This window comes from Bos mutus, chromosome 4 (assembly GCF_027580195.1).
Source record: "Bos mutus isolate GX-2022 chromosome 4, NWIPB_WYAK_1.1, whole genome shotgun sequence".
Lineage (NCBI taxonomy): Eukaryota > Metazoa > Chordata > Mammalia > Artiodactyla > Bovidae > Bos > Bos mutus.
Window position 1 is genome coordinate 69,836,250 of NC_091620.1, and position 10,490 is coordinate 69,846,739.

At 39.0% G+C, this 10,490-nt stretch overlaps 1 protein-coding gene across 6 annotated transcripts in view; it reads left to right on the forward strand.

Annotated features, from left to right (window-relative positions):
• Nucleotides 1-9,729, forward strand: part of NRCAM (neuronal cell adhesion molecule) — a 320,887-nt gene extending 311,158 nt beyond the window's left edge. For 5 of the 6 annotated variants that reach the window (XM_070369599.1, XM_070369603.1, XM_070369602.1 and 2 more), the window contains one exon: nucleotides 3,645-9,728. In XM_070369599.1, coding sequence (XP_070225700.1) covers nucleotides 3,645-3,882 — 238 coding nt within the window. In that variant the 3' untranslated portion in view covers nucleotides 3,883-9,728. Of the gene's footprint in view, nucleotides 1-3,644 lie in introns of all 6 variants that reach the window. The other variant, XM_070369605.1, reaches the window with a different exon arrangement.
• Nucleotides 9,730-10,490: the final 761 nt, after the last annotated feature.

Here is a 10,490-nt window from a genome sequence, read left to right on the forward strand (position 1 = left end):
AAGGATGACATTAACTCAGGGTTTCTTATAGACACATTTAAGAAAGACACTTCTGTCCCTAGTATATTAAAGTTTTATTGTGAATGAAACTTTTTTCCTAAATATTTTCTTCAGATTTTACCTTTATGGTAAAGTTTTACCATAAAACTTTTTTTTCTAAATCTACTGGGATAATCATAAATTTTTTTCTTTTGCAAAAATGGTGAATTACATGAATTGGTGTTTTTTTTTGTTTTTTATTGTTCTTTTTATTAAATTTAACTTTACAATATTGTATTGGTTTTGCCATATATCAAAATGAATCTGCCACAGGTATACATGTGTTCCCCATCCTGAACCCTCCTCCCTCCTCCCTCCCCATACCATCCCTCTGGGTCATCCCAGTGCACCAGCCCCAAGCATCCAGTATCATGCATCGAACCTGGACTGGTGACTCATTTCATATATGATATTATACATATTTCAATGCCATTCTCCCAAATCATCCCACCCTCTCCCTCTCCCACAGAGTCCAAAAGACTGTTCTATACATCATGTTTTAATGCTACAATAAGCTTGCATTCTTGGGATAAACCCAACCTGGTCATGCTATATTCTCTTTTTAGCCAATTGCTAAATTCTATTTGCTCATGATTTCTTTGAGATTTTTCTCATCTATGTTCCTAAGTGAAATTAGCCTGTAATGTTACTTTTACTTTCTCAAATTGTTCTTGTTGGTTTTAGATATCAGTGTTATATAATGTTATACTATCTCACAAAATGAATGGTTCCTCTGACATGTCAAATTTGAACATGTCCAAAACTGGACCACCAGTCTTCTAGCCCAAACATGCTGCATTCCAGAGTAAGGGTAATTCCATCCTTCATGCTACTCAAACCAGAAATGTTGGTGTTGTCTTTTTCTCTGTTTCTTCCATATCTAACCCATCAGGAAGTCCTATTGGTGCAGTCTTCAGAATACGTCTGTAATACCACTTTGTACCAGCCCAGTGTTCCACTCTGTCCCGAGTCACAGTCCTCTCAGTCTTGAATTATCACAGTAATCTCCCTGGCCCCCTGGAGCAGGAGTCGGCTAACTTTCTGTAAAAGGTCCAACGATAAGTATTTTAGACTTAACAAGTTGCATGGTTTCTGTTGCAACTCTACAATTCTGTTGTAGTACTGAAGCAGCTATAAACAATACGTAATAAATGAGCACAGCCCAATTTTGATGTAGTTCACCAACCCCTCCCTCTAGGGTAGGCTATTTGCAATACTGATGACAGTAATCCTTTAAAAATGTAAATCATATCAGGTCACTCATCCATTGAATTCCCTCCATTGACTTCCTGTCTCAGTGAGACAGATCCTTACATGACCTGATCTATCACCTCTTTAATCTCAGTCTCTCTCTTCCCTCTCTTCCCCTCTCCCCCTCTCCCACCCCAAGCTGCTTTTCCATTCCTAGAACAGGCTTGCCCTCCTACAGGGCATCTGAACTATTTACCCGTCATAATGGCTCTCCCTCCAGCTGTCTACCTGACTAACTCAACTCTTTTTAAGTCTTTGATCAGATATCACTTCTTAACAAGGCCGTCTCTGGAAATCCTACTTGAATGTCAACTTTCCACCCCCTCCCCTGACACCCTCCATTCTCTTTACTCACCTCTGTATTTTCCATAGAACTAATCACCTTCTGACACACTCTGTGACTAATTTTTGAAATATGTTGATTGTCTGTATTTTCCCCTTCAAAAAGTAAACTTAGTGAAGGTTTTAGTCTGTTTTGTTTATTGCTATATCTCCAGTGACTCAAACCTGTCGTAGAGTAGGCACTAAATGAACATTTATTAGATGTATGGTGGGTGGGTGGATAGATAGATGGGTGAATGGATGAATCAAAGAAATGTCATAGACTAGAATTTCCTGGAGTGTACACCTTGGAACATTAGTTCTCTAAAGCAGAATAATATTAATAGTTGGGATCAAGGTAACAAAATTCTGCTCATCATTAAATTCTTCAGTGGAATTTTCTCACCAAGTTATGGGCAATAACTCACAGGAAGTATTCAAGCACAGCTTAGAAGCTAATGATTAAATTCCAAAAATGTGCAAGTCATTCTTGTACCAGGTTGGAGACTGGCTGCTATGTCCCCTGACATTTCCCAGACACAGGCCATTACAAAATTCTGTGATTCCTCCCTGGTTATTTACTAACAACAGTGATAATATCATTTATTCAGTTTGTGACAAGCACTTGTGTGTTGCTAACACAGGTAATTTTCAATAGCATATATCAATGTCATGTAAAGCCAATACTATTTTCCAGTCTTGAAATTTTCTTCTTGGCGAAAAACTGGAGACCCTAGTAGGAATTATTGGCCAGAATATCCATATACCATGAAATATTTGTATCTTGGCTAGAAAGAAGTTATTTTTCAAAGGAAAGGGAATAGTAAAGTCCTAGCACAAGTTGCTAGGTGAAATATTACAGCTCAGGGGCCTCTCTTTTACATGAAATCTTTCAAATTTTTTTAAACTAATGTTTATGTTTCCCATTTTTGTTCTTTGAAAGAATACAAAATATGTCATTGCTTTTTTTTCCTTTTTATTTTTAAACCAAATATTACCTGTTAAGGACTAGGTCAGCGTGCATACCTAGTTATATGACCATTTGAGTGAATGCTCTTAAATATAGTAATTACTCTTCTACTTCCAGATGTTATACTTAGGGGTTTAACAGAGACATAAGCAGATATATAGAGAGTCCTACACATGTGTATTAAGTTGCACTCCTCAGATTACCATCTGATATGGATCAGCTGCATAACACACTGGGGAGAAGGGAATAGTGGGGTAAAGAAGAGGGCAGGAGATACTGGCTTTTACATTTGGGCATCACTCACACTTGTCAGAATATATTAACACACTACTAATAGTACAGATGTAATGCCCTGAAGTTAAATTATGTTTCTTTCCAAATTAATAAATCTTTACCCATTAACTAATCAAAAATAATACTGTATGCAATCAGTATAAGGATTTTGCTTTTTTTCTTAGGCTATTTTCATTTGTTTCTTCTGCATCCCTTTAATGGAATGTGTAGGTCTCTTGAAAGGTAAGGTTCAAGTTTACAAGTCTGGCCTGCACTCAGTAACACAATGATTTGAGATGCAGGATTTTGCTTCTTGCTCAGAAAAACAAAAATCCATATTTCACACTTAACCAAAATCATTCTCCATTCATATCCAAAGAATCAGAGATATTATGCAGTTTAACATACTAACTTCTCTACCATAAACTTTTACACCCTTTTGAATTCTAGTAAAATAGTGATGATTTTCAACTTTTTTCAATTATTCTTTTGGTAATGCTTGTGACAATTTCTGAGTTGCTTCCAAATCAGGGGCCAGAATCTGTCATTGATATTGACATCACCCTGTGAAGCCATCCACCTGTCGAAGACTTCATGATTAAACCATTTCTGCACTCTACTTTCATTCCAACCACATTCCGGTCATTGAAGGCCACCTGGCGATTAGATTGGGCTAGAGAAGCTCAGGGCTCCAAATGCTTCCTCATAATTTGCATGCCTGATCTTTGAGAACCAAGCATTTTACCTAAGGGCCCATCTCGACGAACATGTTTTATCTTTCTTTTTCCAGTGATGCGGAAGACCACAAGCCTTTAAAAAAAGGCAGTCGAACACCTTCAGACAGGACTGTGAAAAAGGAAGATAGCGATGATAGCCTAGTTGACTATGGAGAGGGAGTGAATGGCCAGTTCAATGAGGACGGCTCCTTTATCGGACAGTACAGTGGTAAGAAAGAGAAAGAACCAGCTGAAGGAAACGAAAGCTCAGAGGCACCATCTCCTGTCAACGCCATGAATTCATTTGTCTGATTTGTGAGCTCTTTGCCAGTATCCAACTTTTCTCAAATGTTTATCTTAATAAGCACTTGTCTGTCCACCTTCTCATACTATGAACATAGAGGCAGAAGGTCTATGTGCTGCTGGGTGTTCATATGATGAGAACTGTCAAAGCAAGAACGTAACTCAGTCAAATGATATCTTAATGTGAACTGCAGTGCAAAGTGCATACTTTTTCATTCAACATAGGTCATCTTGATTTCCTAAGAACTGATAAAAAAAAAATGATACAACATCATCAACAGATCACCTTCTGCCCACTTTGTGATACAGTTCAATAGGTTGCATGAAAAATGCTACACCTTTAAAGGATATACCTGTGTATGTTAATCAAACATGGGTTGATACTTTGTTTGATACTCTCCTCCACTGAACCCCTAAGTAGGAATTCCGTTTTCATTGTCAAGAGTGTTACTGTAGTATTCTCTAGAACTTCAATGTCTTTGTGGACATTGTCGTGAAATTGGTGACTCTATGTCTAGCTGTCGTTAGTCTTTTTGGGAGACTGTAAGGAACCATATGTACAATATATACTTGCTAAATGAGTTAATTATGACAGGTACATTTGCTGATGCTTACTGAGACTCTCTTACCTGCTCTTTGCTCCTCTTACTCCATTGACCTCTTAATCATCAAGGTATTATATTGGTACAGTGTTCTACTTTTTACATCCTCTCTCCATTCTGGTCTGTGATTTTTAGGCATAAACGATGTGTATCGCAATGCATTTTGGCACTTGTGCCAGACCAAGAGAATCTCAAACAGATCACTCCAATTAAATTTCCAAAATTATTCCAGAAAGCACAGGGCAAGACATATGCAGTGCCTTCAGATGATAAGCATTCCACAACATACTGCCTTCTATATCATTTGGTACAGTCAACTCGGAGTCCTAGATTATTGTCATTGTCTAAAAGTCACTTGGAAAAGGCAGAGTTCATGAAGATGGCAATGTTGGGGTATAAAAAGGAACTGTGACAGTAAAATGAAGACAATTTATTTTAAGGAGCATTTTCCCCCATATGTCTAAAAAGAAAAGTTTTATCACCAACTGGAGCATATGATGATTTTATGGTCTCTTATGGTTTCTATTAAAACAAGTCACATTCAGTAAGAAAGATGGGAACTTGGTAGAAATTTTTTTTAAGTTATTTCAAAAAAAAAGCACATAAAGCAAAGCAACAGGAATATATTTTTTTCTAAGTCATTACCTATGTGGCAGCTTTTGAAACTCTGCAGCATTAAACAGTGTGTATGCAAATTACATGGATGCCTTGCAGAATCTAAGAAAACTGATAAGTGCTAACAAGGCCAACAGTCAAAGGGATTACATCTGTGGTTTTGAAAATAAGCATATATATTCTACCAGCTTCATAAATAATATCTATCAAATGGTTTCCTTCCACATATGAAATTCTATAACAACCTATGGTTGAAGGAATGCTCAGTTTCATTTGCCAATAAATTGGTTTCTCATAACTTGCATCAAGTTTAATTTTAAGTAAAGCTTTTTATATGTAGATATTTTGTTGAATTTGTACATACGCTTAGAGTGTAGATGCTATATGCTTAGGGGTGTTACATACAAATAAACATACCAACGATGTTTATGTTGTACTGTATAAAATGTTAGCTAATTAATACAGTGCGTGGGATTGGAAAGCATTTACTTAAATGCCTTCTGGGGTTTTATTTTCTCTTTTTGCTGTGAAACTGAAAGAGTGAACTATTTTCCATACAGACAGCAGGTTTCTAGAAGAAATTTTCAGAGCTTTGCTGAAGCACAGTTTGAAGTAATCCCAGGTAAAGATGGCTCTACATAGTTTAATGTCTCTAGTCTTCACTTTTCACAGATCAGCCTTTCTTGTGGAAATCCAGAAAGACCAGACAGGCTTGCCTTGGCATCAGAGAGCACAGAGATAAGTTACTTCAAATTTACCAATGTATGGGGGTGGGGTAGGGGAGACAAGAACAGTATAGTTTTTCCTCTTCCACAATGGCAGGTGCTAAATTTATCTGTGCATGAAGGGGTTATTTCTGTACTAGTGCAACAGAGTTTGTATTAAAAGTTAAATGTGGTTTTAAAAGTCCTTCTGTCTCTTGTAATATATCATGTTCCTAGTGGAATATGAATGTCCGAGTAATGGTATATTTAACAGTACAGGCAGATGTGACTGGATTTCCATCAAAAAAGTAACTGTTAAAAAGTCATGATCTCTTTATGATTCTTCTTCAAACCTAGAGTTCCTAATGTTTTGTTTTATTTTATTTATTGGCTGCATCACATTGCTTGAAGGACCTTAGTTCCCTGACCAGGGATGAAACCTTGGCCCCCGGCAGTGGAAACTCGGAGTCCTAACCACTGGACAAACAGGGAATTCCCCCTAATGTGTTTTTTTCCCCCCTAATGTTTTAAAATATAATACAGAGTTTGATTTTTGCTTTTAAAAGGCAGAGAAAAAGTTAAATGAAAAGCTAAACAATATGAAAAAGAGCTAATAAAAGAGGGGCATATCAAACATTGTAATGCAAAGCAGGAATAGATATTAACCAGCCTTTGGAGAAACAGTCTGAGAAGTTAGATGCTGCTTCCTTTCCTGAAGCCCGATCACCACGAGCTGTTCCCTGTTGTCATCCTTTCTTCTACCTGCCTGGACATCCACCATCTCCAGCTATGGCAAATGGATTCCTTAACTTTTCCTGTTTGATGAAACAGCTTGAATGTGAACAAGTAGCACTGACAGATGTGTCATCCACCCCCTTCTCAGCAGCCCAGTTCTTCTTGAGTCTCATAACTGTCCAGCTCTGCAAATAGCCAAGACCTGGCTTGTTCCTCCATTTGCCCTTGGTCCCAGCTTTCTACCCGTAAGACCTTGTGCTGGCACAGAGCTCCCCCTCCCTACACAGTTACTTGGATACCAATGTGATACATGCGTCAACTGAATGATGCTAATAGACCCTATGTAGACCTTAGTCCTTCTACCATGGAGAGCATTCACTTTTGAGCAGCAAGTCAGGGTCTCCAGTCTATACCATGGGCCAGATTCAGTTGACGTCCTCGGACCACATCATCAGTCACAGGTCAGTTTAGCAACACAGCCTGGCCAGCTGTAAGCCTGACCACAAAAAGCACTGGTTTGCTGATGCCTTCTTGTTCAGATGGTTTATAATGGCCCTGCTTTACTTTTTTGTCCTCTCTCTTTTTTTTTTTTTTGTAAATTTAAATTTTATTGAAGACCTAAGATGTGAAAATTTAAAAAAAATGTAATTAGTATTTCTGTAATTTAAAGTATAATGATTAATTTTACTTTTGTAATTTAAGTAATTTCAGCAAGCCTTTTTTTAATTGTTCAGTTCTTTAAGATCTATGTTTATAAATTGACTTCACAAGTTGGAGAAGACATTAGATAATTGATATAACCCTGTGTAACCTGGTTTACTTTTAATGTCTGATAAAATAATTGGAAATAGCTTGTGGAGGCAAAGGAAAGAAATGTGAAGAACTGAGACTTCTCACCCCAACTAAGCATCTCTCCTGCTCATGAGATTTTTCTACAAATTGCCACCAGAGGGCTCCCGTACCTTATTCAATGGAAAACAGAACAAAAAACTGGGAAAACAAAGCCTCTGGAGAAATAGTGCCAAGGACCTTTGATAATCAGACTGGATCTGATCATGCAGAAAATGATTGCCTGCTGAAACTGGGAGAAGCGGAGTTGGCAGCTTTCTCTGAGGAGTTCACAACCTCCAGGGCGTGCATCTGTGTCACCATGAGCCTCATCAGTATCTGCTTCCTTGTATGGTGGCCGGGTGGCTGGTGGCCCATCAGCAGAGCAAAAGGAGGAGAAGTCAGCCTCCTGGCTCCCTCCAGACAACCTCACCTGCAAGCTGGTGGTTGTGAAGGAGGGGCAGGATCCTAAAATGGTCCTTCCCCTTTCTCCCCATCATGCCATCTTGTCTGCCACAAGTGGTTTGATATTCTGTGGCTGGTTAACACAGTAAGCACAGTTTAAGCAGAGACAGCTTTTCTTGTTCACTTTAGAAAAAGCAGGAGAGGGAAAGAATACTCCCAGGGTATTTATATTAAAGAAGCAAACTGAGGTATAAATGCTGCAAGGGGAAGGCACGGGGTCCATGAGAGCAAGTGATGGAGGAGACTGAGCTGTGCAGGGTGGTCAGGAGGCTTCCCTGAGAAGCTGGGAGCTGGGGGACAGTGGGACCCAGGAGGAGAAGGCAGGATAAAGCCACTGCCCAGGAGGGGCCCTGCGTCAGGAGCAGATGCCCGGGCCAGAGCATACTGGGCCCTGAGCAGCAAAGGGTAGGTTTTTGAATTTAGTCAAGGTGCAGTGGAAAGTGAGGAGTAATTAAAAAGGTTAAAGAAAAGGGTTATATGACCAGATCTGTTTGTGAATGAGGTGGAATTCTTAGGATTTAGTGTCGAGAATGGGCTGGAAAGGAGCCAGGAAGGTTGATAAGAAGCCACTTGGAAGCTTCGCAGTTGTTTAGATAAGAGATGATAGAGGTTGAATCCAGATCACATCACTGGAGATGGATAGAAGTGGGTGGATTCTAAAGATATTTAGGAAGGAAGTTAATGGGAGTGATAGATCAGATATGGGAGGATGATGGAAAGGGAGAGATCCAAGATGGTGCTTAGATTCCTGACTTGTCTAACCAGACGGTATATTCCTTTTTATTTCTATAGCCTTCAAACCTCTCCAGTCTCACTCAATGTGTTCTGGAGACACTGTCTTGCTTCAGCTGTAGCTATTTAGCTATTATCTCAGCGAGTGACTCAACAAACTTTTTTTTAATCAACAAACTTTGTGCCTGTCTTTGTGCACTTGAGTAGGAGCAGACAGCCTGCACGCTGGACTCACTTGGGGAGCACTGAAAGTCCTCATGCCTGCCCACTCACTCCATTGTGTCTCTGTTCTAATTGTCTGAGACATAGCCTGGCATCAGAATTTTTCAAAGCTCCCCAGATGATTCTAATGTACAGACAAGACTGAAACCGGCCTCAAGAAACATGTTTCTACACTCTTGTATGTGCATTTAAAGTATTTAATGAACAGTGTTTTGAATACATTTCTTCGTACAGGTTGATCTCAAATTATCTTGTATTTGTCCCAGTAAAAAACAACGATAACATATCTAGGGAAAATGGACTCTGCATCATTGGTGGGATTATAAAATGGTACTTTGAAACACAGTTTTGCCGTTTCTTAAAATGTTAAATATAAATTTACCTTATGACCCAGACATTCCACTCCTGGTATGTACTGAAAAAGAAATGGAAAAATATGTCTATGCAAAGACTTGTATACAGATATTCAAAGGAGCATTCATCATAATAGCCAAACAACAACCCAGATGTCCGGGAACTAAGGAATGCGTAAAGACAATGTGGTCTATCCATGCGATTAAACAATGAATCCATACAATTAAATAAGACACTAGTAGTTTTTTTAAAGTACTAATACCTACTGCAACATAGAGGACCAAGGGTAGCATTATGTTAAATTAAAAAGCCAGACACAAAAGACCACATACTGCATGATTCCATTTATTTGAAATGTCCAAAAAAGCAAGTCTATAAAGACAAAATAGGTTGTCTGGGAATGGGAACAGGGATTACTGTAAATTGGCCGGAGGGATTTTTCTAGAGTGATGTAAATGTTCTAAATCTAGACCAGTGCTGACAATGGCACAACTGATAAATTTACTAAAAATCACTGAATTGTATACCTAAGTGAATCTGTGGAATGTAAGTTATACCTCAATAAAGCTGTAAGACAAACCATCCTAAGCTTATGTGTGTCTGAGAGTGATCAGGGCTGTGTGTAAATGAGCCTTGGGATGAGTACAGCACCACAGGATGGGTCACTCCCCCTCCCCGTCCTCCTGATTTTTTCAGGAGACCCCACAAGATCAGTGGTTCTCCAAGTACGGTCCCTGGAACAACAGCATCAGCAGTCCTGGAGAGCAGTGCAAATTCTGGACCCACCTCAGATCTACTGAATCAGTTCTGGGAGTGGAGACCAGCATCTGTGTTTTCACAGCACTCTAGGCGATTCTGGTACATCCTAACATGTGGGCAGCGCTGGAGTCAACCTCCACTCCAGTCTCTCCTCTCTCCTGCCTGTAAGCATAGAAAGGATTTACCTTCTGAGATGAAAAGAAGAAACTTGGCTCTTTTCATAACAGCAAAAAAAAGTTGAAATAATGAAGTGTTCATCATCAGGTAATAGAGGAAACAATTCTGTTGTATCAGACCAACATTTATAGTAATGAAATACTAACCACAGTAAAGAGGAATAAACTACTGATACAGGTCATTCATTCATTCAACTTGCAAACAAGTTTTATTTATGTGAAACATTGGAACAAGCAAAACTAATCTACAATGATGGAAAGCATATCTGTGGTTGCTTGGGGCTGAGCTGTGGGGAGGGATTTACTACAAAAGGGCTGAGGAAGCTTTTAGGGGCAATGGAAATGGTCTATATTTTCATTATGGTGTTGTTTACAGGGGTGTGTTCATTTGTCAGGACTATATACTTAAAATGGGTATATTGTTA